Source organism: Camelus dromedarius, chromosome 12, assembly GCF_036321535.1.
Source record: "Camelus dromedarius isolate mCamDro1 chromosome 12, mCamDro1.pat, whole genome shotgun sequence".
NCBI classification, from domain to species: domain Eukaryota; kingdom Metazoa; phylum Chordata; class Mammalia; order Artiodactyla; family Camelidae; genus Camelus; species Camelus dromedarius.
In genome coordinates this window covers 13,989,648-14,009,447 of record NC_087447.1, presented here as the reverse complement: position 1 = coordinate 14,009,447, position 19,800 = coordinate 13,989,648, and the positions used below count along the sequence as shown (strand labels likewise).

The following is a 19,800-nucleotide window of genomic DNA, read 5'->3' as shown; positions in this document are numbered from 1 at the left end:
AGGCGGCCCAAGAACCCAATTTTTTACAAAAACCGAAAGAAACACTTGTAGTATTTGAAAACTACTCCACCCGCTCTTGTGAATTTTTGAGTAATGAATAGTAAATGCTGTGTTATGCATATACTCATTATTCTAAATACACACTCATTGTTCTAAATACATACTCATCGTTCAGTGAGCACACAAGCATGCATTAACTTAATCACTAGCCCGTAGAATGTTAAGTCTGAACACCCAGTACACTTCATCAGGATTGAAGTAAACAGTTCTTAGCGTTTTTAGTTAAGACTGAGAAACTGTAAGCATGTAAGTTGGGGTGGGGAGGGTATAGCTCAGTGGTAAAGTGCATGCTTAGCATGCCTGAGGTCCTGGGTTCAATCACCAGTCCCTCCATTAAATAAATAAATAAACCTAATTACCTCCCCCCAACCCCCCCACAAAAGAATATGAAAATGAATACATGTATGTATTTCACTGAAACATTATGCTGTACATCAGAAACTGATGTACTGTAAACTGACTCTACTTTAAAAAAAAAGTCAGTATATTTCCATAAATTATCGCTCTTTCTTTTTAATCATCTTATGAAGTTTTTCAGGATGATAAACATCAGGTTCTTACTCTCTACAGTTAAGATACCACTCACCTTGTAACTGTTTATAAGCCAGTTAGGCAGAGGCACTCCATGAGACAAGAGCTTGTTGATTACACAGTGGTGATACAGGTTATTCTGGACTTTGTATCTTTCCAGGTAAGTTGATAATAGTCGCCATGCTTCATCTGTAGCACTTGATAAAAGCAGAAAGGACTGATGAGTTCCAGATTCTTAACAGGTAATTATAGTTCCATTCAAAGCATGTATTTATAATGGAAGAATCTTTGGAAGCTCACAACTGAATTGATAATACAGCTAAATGACAACTAACATCTTAGGGCCAGTGTGACTTAGGGTGGTTCTAGAAACTGGATGACTTGGATTCTTGTATAATTCTCTCCCAATAACAACATATGGATCGAACTATACAATTCACTTAATATCTTTGTTCCAGATTTCTAAAACAAGGAAATTGGCTCAGATCACTGTTTCCAAACCTGATCAATCATTAGAATCACGCCGAAGTTCTGATTTAGAAGACTAGGGTGATGTCTTTTAATCTGTATTTTAATAGTAATTCTGGTGTGTTAAGTTAGGGGTTGAAAAATAATGTCAGAGGACTTCAAAATTGTAAAATGCTATAATTCTAAAGTGCAAATCTGCATAATACAAATTGCAAATGCAATTCAAAGAAGGGAGATTTGCTAAGGGTTAGGGATGTTAGAGAAGTATTCTGAAGACACTGAAGTACATTCAGCTCATTGAGTGCACAGGAGAAGTATAGGGACGGTAAGCCCTCCCAGGGTCGGATGAAGACAGGCTGTACCTTGACTCCTTAGTGGTGATGACTGACGAGAGCTGATTGGCTGCCAGCCAGGCCCAGGCTTCTGCTTGTGCTGCCTCTCCTCCAAATTGCAGTTTGATGCATCTGCAACAAAAATGGTTCCAAACACAGTAAGCTAATCTGCCGACAAGCACCTCATCATTTTATTAATAAAAATGGAAATACGATGACAACACTAACTCTAGTCTATTGCTGAATTTACTACTGGGGTACTGGCCCTTCCCTCTCCTCACAGCTACACAGCTAACTAGATGACCCACAAGGCCATTAATAAGTGTTAAGAGATAATTTATTTCCAAGAGAAAACTGATGAAAAATTCTAAAAGTTTAAAAAAATGTTTCCAACTCACAAACTACTTGACTATTTAGATACAATGTAACTTTAATAAGAAGTATTTTTTAAGTGTTTACAGGGGCCAATAGATGTCCCAAAGGATTGAAGAGAACATATGCCTTGTCTAAATGAACACCACTATTTAACTGCCGTGTGGAGCATATGGGCTTGGGAATGCCAGATCTGATTTCTCAAAAGAAGCTATAAATTAAGATTTAAAAAAAAAAACAAAAAAAACCCCAGTCAACTACAAAAAAAAAAACCATTGTGTGGACTACAGAAAAACCACTTCTTTAAACTTGGCTCATGGGCCCACTGCTTCACACTAAGCAATGTATAGTATTTTTGCATTAAAAAATTAGGACTATAAAAAGACAATTTCATACATACTTGAAAGCAAGTCCCTCAAAGACTGGCGTTAAGGGAAGCTTAAAAGTCTGACAGAGTGATATGGCGGTGTCAAAAAGGCCAGCCTGAACCAAGAGAGTGACCATCTCCTCTGCTGATGAACTTCCTGTGGAAATGGAAAAGAGCTATCTTTAGTGCAACCAACAGTACGTGCAAATAAACCGAACCCAAAGACTTGTTGATGACTATCTCAGAATAACAACCATGTGCTTTACCCCTGTCTAGCACACTGTGCCCATGCCCCGCCCTACAACTTGTATTGTGCTGACAGATTGCTGAACGCCAACCTGCCACCGCGACTGCTGAGGGGTCGTGCTGCGCCAGAGTGAGGCGAGTGCGGGCCAAGGAACACTCCTTCTCCAGATCTTCCAGTTCCAGGATTTCAATCTGTCTGTTTGCTGTAAGCCAAAGAAAAACATTTCCAAGTCCCAAAGTACAAAGGAAGTGCCTGTTAGACAAACTCAACCTGTCAATTTCCACTAAACATTAACATCCAGTTTAATTTCATGACAAAGGCATGAAGATGGGGAGAAAACAAGGGGCTCAAGACAAGCTAACTTTAAAAAAGCAGCAGCCCTGCTTCCTGCTACAGCTGAGTCAGATCAATGTGCTCTAGTATCGACAGCTGCCGATGAGGAGGCACCTGCGAGGCATTTCAGGTATAATTTCACTTAACTCAATTGAATTACAATTACGTAATTACAATTTATTCCTTAATTACACTTGCAAAATACTGTTATTTTTATGAATAAGAAAGGAATAGGCCCAAAGCGAGAGGCAAAATTAAAGCCAGGTGTGTCCAACTCTACAGCCCAAGCCTCCACGGTGATACCAAAGGAGCCCTGATAAAACAAATGTTTGGTACTAAGTGATTTAAACACAACAAAAACACACACACACTTTTTTTAAGCATTCTCATTTTTCATACAGGCAAAGAAAGCTTTCAGAGGGCTGCCAGACAACCTTTAGCAGAAAACTAAAAATAAATTAACAAGAAGGAACTTAACAATATTTTTATAACTACTATACATAATACAATATACTACAATATAAATATACATAACACTACTGAATTACTGTTCAGCAAAGAATCAGTGAGACCCTGACTCACTTGGGGCAGCTGTGCATTCTCCATCATGATTCCTCTTAGGGGATGCTCCCGGGCGATCATACTGAAAAGACAAAACAAGTGATTTAATTGTGAAAAACTGGTATTTTATTTTTCATATCATTAACTATGATCCAGAGCTTTCATGCTTAAATTCTCTCAACAAAAATTATGTTTATTTCAACTACACAGCTCTTCTTACAAAGATACTGAAGCTACCAGACAAAGAAATGGAGTTGTCTGCCAAGGTGGCACACTTAGCTAAAACACGTTACTGTCCAAGGGCATGGATTTGATCTCCATATAAACCATCTGACTTTCCTTGGTTCCAGATTTATATTCTCTACCCATAACCCTAGGAAACAGCATAGTATGTGCAGGAACTCTACAAGTTAGCTGGGACTATATGACCCCATGAGCAGACAGGAAAAGCTCAAGGTTTCCCTCCTTTAAAAATACTAATTGTAGATTAAATGAACAAAAATGAATGAAATAAAGCAGCTACCATTTACTGAGCACTTTTTGCAGGTCAGGCACTGTCACTGTTTAAGCAATCTACATGAATTATCTCAATTAATAGCTAAACAATCCTATAAAGTAGACATTATTATCATCAAACCTATTTTATGCAAGAGGATAACTGGACAGTAAAAGATTAAGTAATCTGCACATTCTGTTGATTCCTGTTTTGTGGTTGGCTTTATTCCTTTGATAACTATGTAAGTTTAAAAAGCTAAAGCTGTAAAATGTTCTTAGAAACAATGATCAGTACATATATGTAAACTGAAAAAAATATGTGCAGTATATTGTATGTATGTATTTACATGCAATATAATGTATATGTGCAGTCAAACTAGTAACTCTACCTAATAAAACTGAAAAAGGGAAAAAAAAGATTAAGTAATCTGCCTGAAGTTAGTCAGGTTGTCTAACTCCAAAACCACTGTGCAATACGTATTCCTGCCATAACTCTGAACTTGGGAACTTAAGGGGTAGTAATGTGTAACAAATGAATTGCTGCAAAAATTAAGTTTATAAATATTCCAGTGGAAATTTTAAATAAAATGAAACAAAATGAGGTAATAGTTTTGAAAGGACCAAACCAAATAAATTCAATGATCCCCAAATTCCAGGATGAGAAATTTTCATACCAGTGCACCGGATGCTGGCTGCACAATCCATGCATATTCTGGACGAATAAGTCGTAAACAATTAATAGCAGCCAGGTAACAGTTGCCTTGCTTCTCAAGTCCCCGGAGAGTTCGCACCTCTCTGCCAAGACGCATTCCGTACTCGAACATCACTGTGCCAGCTATGAGGCAGTAACACACATTAGAATTTAAAAAAAAGGGTATTTGTACACTCCTGTTCACAGTAGTAATATTCACAACTGCCAAAAGATGGAAGCAATATAAGTGTCCACTTATGAGTAGACAAAAATGTGGCATATACATACAATTGAATATTTATTCAGTCTTAAAAGGAAGGAAATTCTGACACGTGCTACAACATGGATGAACCTTGAAGACATTATGCTATGTGAAATAAGCAAGTCACAAAAAGACAAATACTGTATGATTCTGGTAACCAAATTTATAGAAAGAGTAAAATGGTGGTGGCTAGGGGTTGGGGGGAGGAGGGAATGGGAAGTTTAAGGAGTAGAAAGTTTCCATTTTGCAAGATGAAAACGGTTCTGGAGATTGGTTACACAATACTGTGAAGGTACTTTACTAAATACTTAAAAATGATTAAGATAGTAAAGTTTGTTATGTGTATTTTACCACCCCCCTACCCAAAACAAACCTCACAAAACATCCTAAAACATCCAAAATGTTACTTCTGGTGTTTAGACACTACATTCCCAGATAGAACAGAACACTAGCTTAGAGAAATCAGTCTCAGCCATACTACCACCTACCCTCACCCAGGATTCTGAAACTGAGAAATGTCTGGGTGCTCTGTTCAGGAACACAGACTTTTATTTTTATAATACTTTAGTTATTACATAGGTTGAATGGAATACTGAAAAATAGATTGTTCTAAGACAGCACAGGACTCCAGAAACTAGCATTTAAAACTTTTCTTTCAGTTTTCAAATCAAATTATTTTTCATCCCAACAAATATTTTTGAGTGCCTGCAATATGTAACACATTTTCTCAGAAAAAGAGCCTTGCTCCAGAAAGACCTGAACATTAATCCAGCTAAACTGGTCTTAGGTTGATGTAAATGGATGTTGTCATTGTGGAAGCAGAGAGAGATCATGAATCATCTCTACTTCCCTTCCTGTATGATTCAAGAAAATAAGAACTATGCAAACATGTTTTACCACTAGGAATATTAAGAACATGACTATGAATGACTTCCATCCACTCTTCCCAATGACAATCAGCAAGAAACCTAATGAAAACTTCTGAGTGAAAACGGTATAAAAATGCCGGATGTTCCAAAGGGGAACCACAATGGTTATCTTGGAAAATATGATCTTAAAACAGACATGTAATTCCTTCATTTTAGCTGACCTATTGAAGACCTCATTAGTCATCACACAAATCCAAATTAAGAAACATTCTACAAAAATGACTGGTCTGTACACTTCAAAAATAACAATGTCATCAAAGGCAAAGTAAGGCTAAAAGAATCCTCCAGATTAGAGAAGATTAAAGAGAAACGACAGTTAAATGCAAGATGTGATCCTAGGTCGGGGATGAGGACAATATAGGGGGAATGTACTATTAAAAGAAATCATTATGACAATTGGCAAAATTTAAATCTAAATAGAACATCATATAAAAGCACTACATCTACATTTAATTCACAAAATTAGTTAATTTTCTTGATTTGATAATTGTATTGCGGTTATATAAGGAAATGTCCTTGAGATGCACCTGAAGTATTTACGCATTGAGACGTGATGTCTGCAACTTCCAAAAAGAATCAGCAAAAATAAGTAAGGATAGAGAGAGAAGGCCAATGGCAAAATGGCACGGGAACTTAAAACCAGCCTCAAGAATTCAAAGTGCCTCTGGTAAAAAAGTTAAAGTTTCCTTTAAAAGCAGATGGAAGATACACACAGAATGCCATCTCACTGGAAATGCCTCAGGAATGTTTCAGGATGGGAGTAAGTGCCTGTCTTTAAGGCTAACAGGTAATCTACAAAAACGTGAAGCTAATCTTAAACTTAAACGTAAGTTCCCCAAATGCTTGTGGAGAATACTTGTCCAATGGTAAAAATAAGGCAAAAATTACGTTAAGTCAAACACATAATATTTTTGTGAAACATGATAAAACTGATAAATTGCCTCCAAGAAAGACTGCTTCAACTGCTCACCCTTCCGGTAATTATGGCGATAGATGTGAAAGGCATACAGAAGCTCATAGTAATTGTGAGTCATAAGGTCCACAGCTCTCGCACGGGATTCAATTATTCCTACAACCTGACAGAGGGAAAGCAATCAGATATCAAAGTCAGTAGCCATCGTGACAGCCACCAAGTTTATGTCTCATCATTCGTGAATACATAAAATTACCTCATTGTGCAGATTCACATAGGGAAACTCTACAAGATCCTGTAGCTGCGACCGTTCACAAAGAACGACCACCAGCTGCCGTAAACAATCTAACTGCCTAGAAGGAAAGAAAGGGATATGAGGGTAAAGTGTCTTAGGGGATTACACAGGGCTGGTCAATTGCCTTCTCTAAATAAGACCGTGAGGTTGACTACCTGCTGGAATCAGGAATCTGGGTTAAGGCTTCGTATGCTTGGCTATTGTGACCTAAATCCAAATGATGTTTGAAAATGCATGTCCTTAAAGTAGCCTAGAAATCAATAATAGGGGAAAAAAAGAGTAATAGAAATTAAAACACCACATTCATGACAAAATCAAGGGCAATAACTGGAGTAGAGTTGGTTCCTACCTGACTTTTCCAGTCATCACCTGCTTCAGTTATCGCTGATGTGGCCAACTGAATGACCAGTTCAGGCAAACCAACAACGTCTAGCAGACGCAAAACCTAAGGGAAAGTAGAAGAAATTTCCATTAAAATTAACATGGTGAAGTGTACTTCAAAATGAGATATGATTTAAAATCAATTAAGTAACTAGGTAAGATAAAGATTAAATTAAAGGTGCTGACAAGATGGACAAGATTTCTTGGTTAATATTTTAAGATTTTCCTTTAGATTCTACTGTTAAATAAGAGGCTTGTCATAAAACTCTCTTGGTTTTCTTTTGTTCACAGCGCCATCATCAGTGTGTAGTACATAATAGGCTCTCGGTAAATCTTCGTTGAATAAAGAAACAAATACAATTTCACTACTAACTTTTCCTACTAACTAGATAGGCTACAGGTGTATTTAAAGCCTAGTAAATTAGCACCATAGCCTTATAAAAACCCTAAAGAGAATACGTTACTGTTTGACATAAACCATTTCTAATACAACATAAAACAGTGCTCTTCAAACTTTTTTGTCTACTCCATTAAGAATGTCTGCATATACTCCCCCAGACATGTGCATGTGTATTTACTTAGATACACACAGTTCTCTAATAAATATGTATAATACACTCAAAATACAAATTTCTAAAGGATGAAAATAAGATAGAAGTAGTTTAAAAATTATTTTTATTTATTAGTACTTATTATCTTTTCCCTTTATCAACAGTATAAAAACATCTTTTTGTTCTGGATGCTTAGCTTTTTTTTAAGGTTATGCTTTTTAATGAAGTATAACACATATTTAGAAACGTACACAAGTCCTAAGCACATAGCTGACTGAATGTCCACCAAGTAAACATATCCATGTTCCCAGCAGCCAAATTAAGAATTCTATCAGTACTCCAAAGCCCCCGTGTGACTCCTGTCAGCCACTACTGACTTCTAATAGTTTCTTCTTTTAATTTCATGAAAGCAGAATTATGGTATTTCTGTGTGTGTTTGCCTTCTTTTGCTTAACATGTTTGTAAGACTGATCTATGTTATTTCATCAAACAATTCATTTCATTGCTGTGTTATATCCCATTGAAAGAATGTACCATAATTCATTGATCCATTCTGTTAATCAAAGGTGCAAGCGCCAGCTCTTTTCCTCATTTGCCTGCATGTACTTGGTCAGTATTATCTTCAGTCCGGCTTCTTCGCAGGAATTTTTAAAAGCCGAGTCCATATTGTGAAAGTGATGTTCATTAAAATTAAGCAGTATAATGTGTCAATCAGCCTAACCAGGCAAACATAACCTACTGAAAGCAAACGGATGAGTGAGGATGTCGCCCTGTACCCCCACCCCTCGCTGGGACTCTCTTCCCTCACACACGTACCTTGAGACTAAGTGACAAATGACCACTTGGAAAAGGACCAAATAAGGGGACCAGAGTCAATCATATTAAACATTAGCATATCTTAATTTATTTCTTCTGTGAGTGAGAGTTCTAGTGTTTTCTTCCCAAGTCCCCCCACATTGGGGTCCACTAGAGCAGTGATTTTTAACGTTTTTCTCGAATCAACATGTTTCTTCTGATGAAAGCTGTAGAAACTCTCCACAGAAAAAAATACAAAACATTTTGCACACATTTTCAGGGGATTTATCAATACCTCAAACTTATCTGGCCTAAGATTAAAAATTCATACTTAGGATTCAAAATACTTTTCTTATTAGTAGGGTGGTAGAGGATTATTAAAAGCTACACATATATCTTAGTATAAATTCATTTATCTCTTTAACAAGCAATGCACAAAAACAGTGACGCCTGCCTCTGTTGCATTTACTTTTTGGTAGGAAATCCAGACAGCAAATCTAAAAGATAACATCAAGCTTGTTAAATGTCATAAAGGAAAATAAAGCAGGGCAAGGAGGGAGATGGCCGCAGCGCCTCACTCCGAAGTAAGGGAGGCAGGGAGCAGGGCTGCAGGAGAGCACGTGCACAGCAGCTGTTCTGCACAGGTGAGGCAGGGAGGAGCTCTCCAAGGTGACACAGGAGCAGAGGCAGGAAAGAAATGAGGGCATGAGAACCTTGACAACCTGGAGGAAAGGCATTCCAGGCTGAGAGAACAGCAGGTAGAAAGGTCCTGAAGAGAACAGAGTGTGTGCTTGGCTCGTATGAGGCAGTAAGAAGGCCACTAGCGTTACAACTGAGTGACCAAGGTAGAAGGAAAAAAAGGTCATGAGGGTGGCTCCAGGGCTAAATCAAAAACTAAGGCTAAATATGGCATTACAAGTTAATTCTTTGAGATGTCGGCAAGACTAATATGAAGTCATAAAATTCTAATGATGATGGGGCTAATAAAATGATATTATGGGAATTTCATTTATGTTAAAAATATCAAACTTGACTAAAAATATGTTTCTTCAATATCTCTAGGCAAATTCATTTTTCTTTTCACTTGTAAGTTGAGGGCATAATTAAATTTTTATGTTATTTTTCTCCCCAAACACCAAAGCAATGTATTTCAGATATATTTTTACACAGGGAGGTATAAGGGGGACCAAACCAGGACACAGTTCACCTTATCATAGTATTGCAGCCTGGGGGTGGACACGATCTCCCCGTCCTCCGAACGGACCAAGCGATCTAAGAATTCCTCTTTGCCCACTTCAGATGCTGCCTGGCAGAAACATTCCAGAGCCTGGAGAGAGGGGAAAGTACAAAGTGACTTATGACAGACTGTTCCACCTCTAGGTGCTGTTAAGTCAAGCGTTCCTGTATTGAGGAAAGCCAAAAAAGAAACAAAATTATTTAAGACCACTGACTGCATTTACAGTTTCTGCTATATTTATATTCTCAGTTTCTGTCATATCTCAATTCTTTCTGAAGCATCATTAAATATTTCTCTTTAATTTATCTATCTTTTTAGCTTAAATACTGTTAATTAAAAAGTAAACTTTAAAATAAGATAATTGATGGTAAATATGTGATACAGCAAATATAGCACCATGTTAACATTTGTAGAATTTGAGTTGGGGGGGTACATGATTGTTTAGCATAAAAATCTTTAAACTTTTCTATATGTTTGAAAATTTACATAACAGGATGTCAGGAAAAAATGAGAAATGTAAATCACCGTAACAGGAAAAAAACATTAAAAAAAGATATAATAAAAAATAATGTAACTGAAAAATAAGTTTTATTTATAAAAATCGATCCCTAGAAACACCTACACAGGGGCAGCAGGATTTTAAAGTTTTCATCTTCATCCTAAGTCATCTGCAAATTACATGAAGCTAAATAGTCCCCACAGACACACCATGCCCTGTGTTGGCACTGTCAGTCTTCTTTATTCTTATCTGGAGGATTCTATGCCTCCCATCCCCTCCCTTAGTGCCCTCCTTACACTAAAGGTTGCTCATCTGTCAAACAGAGGTTACCTTCTGTCCTTCTCCCGTCACCAGGTAACACCGTCCCAGCATAAATCGACAGGAACCAACATTGACTTGACACCAGGGATGTAGCAGTTGAATATAATCCTTAAAGGCATAAAAGGTGCTTTCTGACTAGAGAATAAATACTACTTAAAGAGATACTCATTTTCAAGTTCTTCACAGATGAAGATAATGGTCAATCAACACAAAAGTTTCATTTCCAGAAATCATCTGGAGATTAAAACCTAATCCTGTTAATCTATTCTTATATTAGGTTACTGGACACTTAAAGAAAACAAACAAGACTCTAATAACACTAACACATGTAAACATACACTTTCCATTTTAGCAATCTCCCAACTTTTAGTATTTACTGGTTTAACTGACTAGATTCCAGTAAAGATTTATATAAAGACAATGGTATGTTTCTCTTACTATAAAGAGAACCTGTCTTACTATGAAGAGAACCTAATAGAATTAACAAAAAGTTCTCTATAAAAAAATTGTGTTAGGAATGATACTGTCAAGAGGGAAGTAAAGAAAATCTCTCTAGGGTATGTTTCAGTGTAACAGCGTGTAAATCATTATGGTTCTTATTATTAGCCCAATTAAGATTCAGGAAACATTTACAAACAAAAAAGTTCCAGCAATCCCATTCTTTACAAGAATTATTATCCTGACATCTTCAACAGTACTTACCTGCAATTGTACATACTGACAATTTCCCATCAAACATTCCAGAAAGAGACAACCAGGATTGCTAGGCCATCTAGTCACTGATTAAGGAAATTATTTACAGACTTGGCAAAACTTAAAATATACACATTGGGCATGAAACTCTATGAGATGGCTTAATTTTTAAAAAGAAGGTAAAGAGAAGGTGGCAGGGCACATGTTCCTTCTGCATAACTATGTAATTTTGATATGAGACAAACAGTGAAAAGGTTATATACTAGGAGACTAGCCACATAGATTAGAACTCAATTACCAGAGGGCTAAAGCATGTATTTCATCCCTGATTGCTCATTTTTAATTATAGCCAGTATACTGCACAAGCATACTGTGCCAGGGGATGGATACCCAGCACCTAACATAGTGTTGGCATATAAAGACATTCAATAAATAAATTTTGTGAATGTATATTTTAAAAGAGATCTAGGTATTAAATGTGTGTGTACCAACAAAATCTGGCTCAACTCCCGAGCAGAAAAACAAAAAACATAAAATTAAAATAAAAATTGGGATATCTGAAAATAAGTATTATCATTTCTTTTTGGGGGGATAAACACCCAACCTCATTAAAAATCTTCATTACACAGGCAGAGTAAGAGCCTTAGATTATTTGGATAGAAGAAACTTTTCCACTGGCTTTTAAATAAAAGGATACAAAAGCTGCAATAAGTAACTGGTAATTGCGGTAATCATCTCAGGCCAATTCAACCCAGTTTGGCTTAGAGGTGCCTTTGGTTGAGAGAACAGATGAGATATAATGTGTTTTCTTGCAACTTCTTGGAAGAATAATTCCACAATTGTCTGAGGGCTAGATACTTAAAAATAAAAAGTTATGACAATCACTAACTTGTAAGAGTAACATCAATGTTCAATTAAGACAGTCTACCAATTCATTTTATGCCTGTAACAAACATTTATTATTTTAAAATATAAAATGCATCATTGGTGTAATCAATGGCAATATAAATAAAAGCAATCTATAAACTGTGAAGTACTATATGAAGACAATAAAAAAGCCACTTAAATCAACACTGTAGTCATTCCTTTTCTCTAGAAAGTGTTTACAATAAATACAGCCCCAAGATTCCAAGTTTTATACCAAAACAATACAAAATAAATTCTCCAGAATGGTTTTCAAGCGTAAGAGAGGGCTCCTTTTGAATATCTGTTGATTAAGACAAGATTACAAAAGCTGTATGAACTTGGTACATTTGAAAAATGATTTTGTTGAATTAATCACTGGAATATCAATATACAATGGAAAAGCAGTGGTGTATATATACATATGCAAACCCTTCATTTATGCCTGATCTGGGACTCCAGTTTCACAGGCTCCTTGGCACAACTAGGGGTCTGAGGACACAGCTTGTTTATACTCTCTCAAAGTGAAAACACAGTCTAGCCAACATTTCCAAAGCAAAGGTAGCAAAGGACCACTTTAATGAGTATGCAATAAATGCGAAACAAAATCAAACGCACATAGAGTCCAGTCCTTACCGAACTTATTTGCCATTAAAGCACCAGAGTCAGTTAGTTCCAGAACTGATAAATGTTGAAGATTAGACTCCCTGTGAGGAAAGGGGGAAAAAAAAAGAGCTCAGTAAATTTTCCTATGCTAAACATTACTTCAACAAGTATCCTATCAAGAACACTGTCCCTTCTATTAATAAATTACACATGAAAATTCCATTGAAAGCACAAAAAAAAAAAAAAATCCAGAAAATAAGCCATGGTTTAGATTGTTGCCCATCATATCACTCAGTGATCCTTCAATGAGAAGCCAGAGCAGAAATTTTGTAGACCTCTACGCCATAAAAAGCCTTCCCTTGTCAGAAAAAACCAAAATGGCTTATTTAACTGAAATGAAATGTCAACCTTATAGGTACGTATTGAGTTTTCTTTCTTCTTCGGGTTATGAAGAATCTCAGCTTACCTTTAATAACGATCACATTTTTGTATGTGGTCTAACTTACCCTGTGACCTCATCTTATTTTGCCTTCAACAGGCTTCGTCTTTACAGTATACAAAACACATATATAATAATAAACACACACTTACTATTTTCATTCTTATAGGATGCCTTTAACGTTCAGAAAATGGAGTACCTAAAAGCTCTGAATTTTAAAGGCAAATCATGCCATAGCATAGTATTTACATTTTTTTCTTCAAGACGAAGGAAAAAATAATTAAGCTCATAATTTATTTTTAAAATAATTAGAACAGGGGGGAGGGTATAGCTCAGTGGTAGAGTGCGTGCTTAGCATGCACAAGGTCCTGGGTTCAATTGCCAATGCCTCCATTAAAAATAAATAAACCTAATTACAGCCCCCCCCCCAAATAAAAAAACAAATTAAAAAATGGGAAAAAAAAATAGAACAATGAAACTCACAGTGTGTCAACTGGAACATCAGTTGCCAAGCACTGACTTCCCCACTTGATGAGGGAATAAGACAACAGGAGGGGAGCTGTTCGATGTAGCAGGTCTTGCTGAGCCTGGAAGAGCTGACCAGCTCCCAGAATCACCTATACGTGACAGGTGGTGGGTGAGACAGAAATGGCAATTAGTAATGATAATGCTTAGGTTCCGGTGGAGGTAAGACAATACAGAGGGCATACATAAACGCAACACATGTATTACATTTTGGGGTAGCAGGTGGCAAAAATATCTACCCATTTAACAGTATGGAGTAATCAAAACCAGCTCACCAGGTCGTGGGAGCTACTGGTGAAAAAGAAAACAACAGAAAGCTTAACTTCCATAAATCTGTAGGTTCAGAACTCAAGAAGAGGAATGAAGCTAAGGCCTTTCTTAAGCTTCTGGTCTTGGGTAAAAATAGGTATGACCTTTAGAGGAAAATCTGATAAGACTACCAAAAGCCTTAAAAATGTGCATAACTTGTGACCAGTTCTCTAGCTCTTACAATTTATCCTGGAGATATAATCAAAGGAGTACAGAAAGTTCTCTCCATAAGGGGAAAACTGGCAACAACCTGGATGGCCACAGGATTGGTTGAATAAGTTAATATTATACTATTAAAAATACTGTACTATTAAAACTTAAAAATGTCAAAGAATACTTAGTAACATGTGAACATGCTGGTGAGATTTGTGAAGGGGAAAAACAAAAACAAGCAGATTGCAAAAAAAATACTACATAGCATAGCCTAATTGTATAATTAAAATTTACAAACTATTTGTAGAGAAAAAAAAAGGTGTATACCAAAATGTAAATAGTGGTTATCACTGGGTACAAGACTATAGATGAATTTTTATTTTCTTTTTGTTTACATGTCAAGACTCTAAAATGAACATCTATTCTGTGTTTAGAAAAAACTGACAAAGGTTGTAATTAAAAAAACAAACAAACAAACCCAACAAACCCTGAAGAAATGGAAGAATCTACAAAGACTGACAAGAACTTAGTAAGGGCTGCCCTAAGTGACGGACTCTCAACAAAAGTTTGTTTCCTCTTGGTGGTCCTAAACAAATCTTCTCCCTAAATGTTTTTTCCTTATTTTTACCTGAAAGCCTGCTGCTTGCAATATATCTGAGTTAATAAATTCTAGTTTAAAACGTATAAATACCTGTGGGAGCTCCAAAGGCCTGTCAGTTACTTACACATTAACATGAATTAGCTTATTAATCAGACTGCTTCCTTGTCAGGCTCGGGTGAGAATAACTGAGTGAGAGACCAATGGGACTTTTGATGGTGGGCAGAAAGGTAATTTTTGAACATAAAACATTCAATACAGTGGGAGACAAGGACAGTAAGATGGCAAAAAGAGTCTAGTGGCCTAAGAGGAATAGGATGGAAAAGGAAGCACTGAATGGAGTTGGGAGGACCTCTTACCCCCAAACAAACTCTGCGATCTCAGAACTGCTTAGGGTAAATCCTGTACTGTAGAAATAAAGAAGTTCTTTTTCTTCTTCTTCCTCTCCTCCATGCTCAGTGGTACCCTGCTATCACATCCAAAGTCGTACTAATGATACTAAACTTTGGGAGAGCCAACCTGGGAAATTTCCCCACCATTATACATACAAAAGTTAGAGTGAAACAACCTGCTTCATACATGTTCCTAATCTGTAATTCTAGGTTATCATGCTTACACAGTCTTAATTCAACATGTATTTCTAGAGTAGCTACTAAGGGCCAAGCACGGGGACAGAGCAGTGAACAAGGACAGAGGTCTCTGCGCTTGTAGAGCTGACGTTCTGCTATGAGCTAAGGTCGAGATGAGGTTTCAGACTTTACCAGCTTTCCCCCAAGTAGTACTTACTGCATCTCCCAGCCTCATTAGTAACTGCTGCAAGATCAAAAGGTCTCGGCAGATGAGGAAGCGAGTACTGGCAATCTTACACACACTTCTGCACACAATATACCCTGCTGTCGTGCTACCATAGAGCTGGGAAAGATTCATTCGAATATTCAATGGCTGAGCTGTAATTAAAAAAGAAAAAAAAAGTTAAATGTGTCATTGTTTTCTCTAAATCAAATAGGAGCACTTATTGTTTTGCCATTTACCTGGATTGAATCCCTTTTCCATTTCCACTTCTGTTTCATAATCCATTTCCCGTATAAGAAGTCCAATGGCATGGATTGGGTTCCTAATCTCTTGCAGTTTACTACAAATATCCTCCATCACATTGTCTCTATAAGAAATTATAAAGTTCCTATTACTACTGAGAATATGTAAGACAGACTCTGCATGTCCTGTAAGCTAAATGCTCTATGAAACAGGAAAACCAGCCATATAATAAACGGGTGGAGATAATCACTTAGGCATACAAAATTCTCTTACTCCACGTAACAAATTTTCCCTCATCTTTTCAGAAGTGACAGATAAAACATGAGAAAAATACTTTTACATTTTAAAATGTATAGCTCAGTTAATAGCTAATACTGGACCATAATTTATGAGCCTGTTTCCAGACCTGAAATCAGGTATTAGATTTTCTGTCTAAAAGCTGAAACACCTACTTAGACTCACAGCACTTTGACTTTAAGCCAATACTTTGTACATAACTGAATGTACATTAAAAACATGATTTTGGGATTAAAAATTGCTAAATTCCCATTAGGAAATGGACTTTACCCTAAATTCTCCTTACACATCAATAGTGATCAAATCTTCCAGAATCTGTTCTGCAGCCTTTTCTGGAGACTGTAGGTTGTAACAACTCATTTCCATCATTACTGACATATCCATATTTACTGACTCTCCGATCAGCCGAAGGCATTTTATAAGACATATGACATCCCGAGCAAGATCCGCATCTGTGAGTAAGAGAAAGTTAACATTCATGTCTCAAGCCAATGAAGAGCTACTGATTAGTATTATATTAAAATAAAATATTACTAATTAAATTCCAGGTATCTATCTGAGGCCTTGAAGATCCTTAGGCCTCTCCAGTTTTCCTTAAAAGAGCTATAATGTGGTAAACTGACCAGGAAAGGTCACAGTGGCAATCAGTGGTTTTTGCATCCATTCAAAAGAAAGCATAGGGTTCATGTAGAAAGAGGCTTGAATAGGGAAATAACAATTACTATTACCATCAGATATGGTTGTCTCATCCTCTGTCAAAAGGTTCTCATCAGGCAGGAGATATAAATGATCCACTAAGGAGGAAGGCACAAGGAAAGACAGGTACCCCTGGAAATACAAATCTTCCAGTGAATGTTTAAAGGTATAAAATAGCTGAGACCTGAATCTTATTATGAGGTAACCCCAGACAAATCCAAACTGAAGGACATGTCAATGTCATGAAAGACAAAGAAAGGCTGACAATACTTGGTGATTAAGCTGAAGAAACTTGATAACTAAATATATGCAAGATCTTGGATTGGATCCTAGATCAAGAAGAAAATTATAAGCACATTTGGTAAAATCTGAACATAAACCATACAGTATTATATCAATAGCAAATTGCCTGATCTTTAAATTGTGCTGTGGTTACATAAGAATACCCTGGCTTAGGTAATCTTGTTCCTGAATAATCTTGTGCTTAGATATATACTAAAATGTAAGGAAAGGGGGAATGATGTAGACAACTAACTCTCAAGTGGCTCAGGAAGACAAAAACATACCTATAGAGAGAAGGAAAGCAAATGGAAGTTAACAAACAAAATCTGGGTGAAAGATATACAGAAGTTCTTTAGTCTTGTAACTCAAATTTGAAATCACTTCAATATAAAAGGTAAACAAGATGCAAAAAATTATAAATAATGCATAAGACTGCTTAAATACAAATGAACTATAGTTTTAGGAAACCTGTCACCTTCCGCCCACAAAAGCCCCACTGAAGTCCTAAAAGCTGACTACAACATGCAATAGACACTACATTCTGAAAGGCCCACTGAGCCGTTTAAAGGAGTTCTGCGTGCTTCAGCTCCCTTACTTTTTTCAGCAGGCACACCATGTTTGTGTGAGGATTCAAATGCAGGGCAAGAGGATGAGAAAGGGCTTCTTGATACTGAAGACAACAGGCATAGAATTTGCACCAGAATTCCTGCTGCAAATTTCGAAACTCTTCCTGGGAAAATTCATACTCTGTTACACTTCCTTGGAGCTGGCAAAGGAAAAAAAGATGAGGAAAAAAAACTCTTGATAACATTTAGGATCCCCACCCCAAGCATAATTGTTTAGTATCCTTTTACTAAGCTATAGGCAAATGAATATTCTTCATGCATTACATGCCCTAGACTGTATAAATATATATGTAATTCTTTAATTAAAAGGTTTAAGCATTTATATTTCTTACTAACAATTTGAACCATTTCTCAGTACCAATCTGTACTGAGATGGAAGAAATTATTGAGATGGAAGAAATTACCATTTGGTCTTTACCCAAACCTCACCTCACTTTCAACAGCTAAAGTAACTTCTTTCTTCAGTTCACTCCAGGAAAGATCTAAATTCCTCTCAGTTCCTCGACAGAAAATCTAAAAATAATAAAGACACTTCAGAGTATCACATAATACCAAAAACTGAATGAAAAACACTCCAGTTCAGAAAACACTATACAACTATACAATAGAGATTGGACATGCCTGAAATACACATTTACCCATAACACTGTGCCAATAATTTCTGATGTGAAATCATAGCAAGTTTGAAGTAGTTTCTATAGATCAGAATAAACTATAGAAATCCATGAGTCTAAAAGAATTATAAAAGGGTACAACTAGTTCATTACAAAAAGCAAAAGGAAACATAACAGCTACTGCTCTGTTGGAAGGAAGATATAAGATGATGTCAAACACACATCCTGAGTCTGGCACAAAGGTAAGCTAGAATGGGGGGGTGGGGATGGGGAGTGTCACTACTGGCAATGATTCTCCTAAAGGAAAGCATCTGATAAATGCCTGACTGGTTATTCAGTCTCTCTGTGTGCAAGAGGTATCATGAGAAATTATACATCTGATTATTGTTAACAGGAAGTGCTGATGAGATGAAAGAAATACACCTTAGAAGAAAGTGACCCGTGTCACCCTGGAGTTTTATTAGAGAGAAAAGAGAAAACATGGAACTGCCAGATATTCGAGAATGGACCTAGAAAAGCCAAGGGTCTGGAAAATATAGCACTGAGGGAAAGTTAAGGAACTGGGTGTGTTTAGCCTGGAGCAAGAGAACATGGAAGGACTCTTAAAAGATTCGAAGGGCTGCTTTACAGAAGACAGACGTGGTCTATGGAATTCCAAAACAAAGATGTCACCTAAAGGATGGGGGTTAAGTTTGATCCAACATTGGGAAGAACTTTTAAATGGAACAATAAGTCACACAAGAGCTGGTGAGAAACTCGTCACCGGAGGCAGAGACAACTAGAAGCTGAACAGCTGTCTGTCAGAGAAGCCTCAGAAGGTATTTCTGCTTTGTGTGGGAGTTCAGATCAGGAGAGTCCAAGGAACCTTTCAATTCTATGAGTGATTATTCTATTTAAATTCATGAAGCTAAGTGGCAATTTAAGGAAGCCTAAGTGACCTTGAAGCTTAGATTTTTTTAGAGTTTTCTTGAACCTGAACCAAGCCAGACCTTCACTGTACTAACAAAAGGGTCAAAACAGAGTACCATCAAAACTACCCAAGACATCTAAAATTTCTTTCAAGTATAGAGGTTATATGCAGTGTAGCACAGTATCTTTTTACAATAGTGTAGGCATAAGTTTCCCTTTTTACTACCAGTATGCTTCACTAGTCATTCAGAAAGTGCCCCCAATCCTACCTCCCTCCTGGGAGTCTTGCCATTTTAATGGAAAGAACATTTTAAAAAATTACAATCATATTTAAAAACACATGTATGTACAACTGCAAAAATATGTTCGGTGTTTAGTATATGCAAAACAATAAAAATTGAATGTAATCATTAATTATATAGTAATAGTAATGAAGTAAGAGATCGTCTTAAATAAACACTAAATATTTTCTCAC

At 36.7% G+C, this 19,800-nt stretch overlaps 1 protein-coding gene and 1 long non-coding RNA gene across 2 annotated transcripts in view; one reads left to right on the top strand and one right to left on the bottom strand.

Annotated features, from left to right (window-relative positions):
- The window catches only part of NUP160 (nucleoporin 160), a 38,857-nt gene that overhangs the window by 3,556 nt on the left and 15,501 nt on the right, over positions 1-19,800 (bottom strand). The window contains exons 12-33 of the mRNA XM_011000688.3: positions 18,232-18,315; positions 17,772-17,942; positions 16,927-17,026; positions 16,485-16,650; positions 15,898-16,025; positions 15,653-15,813; positions 13,765-13,898; positions 12,873-12,943; positions 12,031-12,190; positions 11,343-11,412; positions 10,650-10,748; positions 9,791-9,910; positions 7,206-7,301; positions 7,012-7,106; positions 6,818-6,914; positions 6,619-6,724; positions 4,441-4,601; positions 3,293-3,353; positions 2,469-2,579; positions 2,164-2,287; positions 1,422-1,523; positions 647-788 (exon numbers count right to left, since the gene is read on the bottom strand). Of these exons, the coding sequence (XP_010998990.2) occupies positions 647-788; positions 1,422-1,523; positions 2,164-2,287; positions 2,469-2,579; positions 3,293-3,353; positions 4,441-4,601; positions 6,619-6,724; positions 6,818-6,914; positions 7,012-7,106; positions 7,206-7,301; positions 9,791-9,910; positions 10,650-10,748; positions 11,343-11,412; positions 12,031-12,190; positions 12,873-12,943; positions 13,765-13,898; positions 15,653-15,813; positions 15,898-16,025; positions 16,485-16,650; positions 16,927-17,026; positions 17,772-17,942; positions 18,232-18,315 (2,559 nt within the window). The remainder of the gene's footprint in view (positions 1-646; positions 789-1,421; positions 1,524-2,163; positions 2,288-2,468; positions 2,580-3,292; positions 3,354-4,440; positions 4,602-6,618; positions 6,725-6,817; positions 6,915-7,011; positions 7,107-7,205; positions 7,302-9,790; positions 9,911-10,649; positions 10,749-11,342; positions 11,413-12,030; positions 12,191-12,872; positions 12,944-13,764; positions 13,899-15,652; positions 15,814-15,897; positions 16,026-16,484; positions 16,651-16,926; positions 17,027-17,771; positions 17,943-18,231; positions 18,316-19,800) is intronic.
- On the top strand, positions 2,682-19,799 carry LOC135322651 (uncharacterized). Its single transcript, XR_010383340.1, has 2 exons — positions 2,682-2,840; positions 18,811-19,799. It is a non-coding gene; the product is annotated as an uncharacterized LOC135322651 (long non-coding RNA).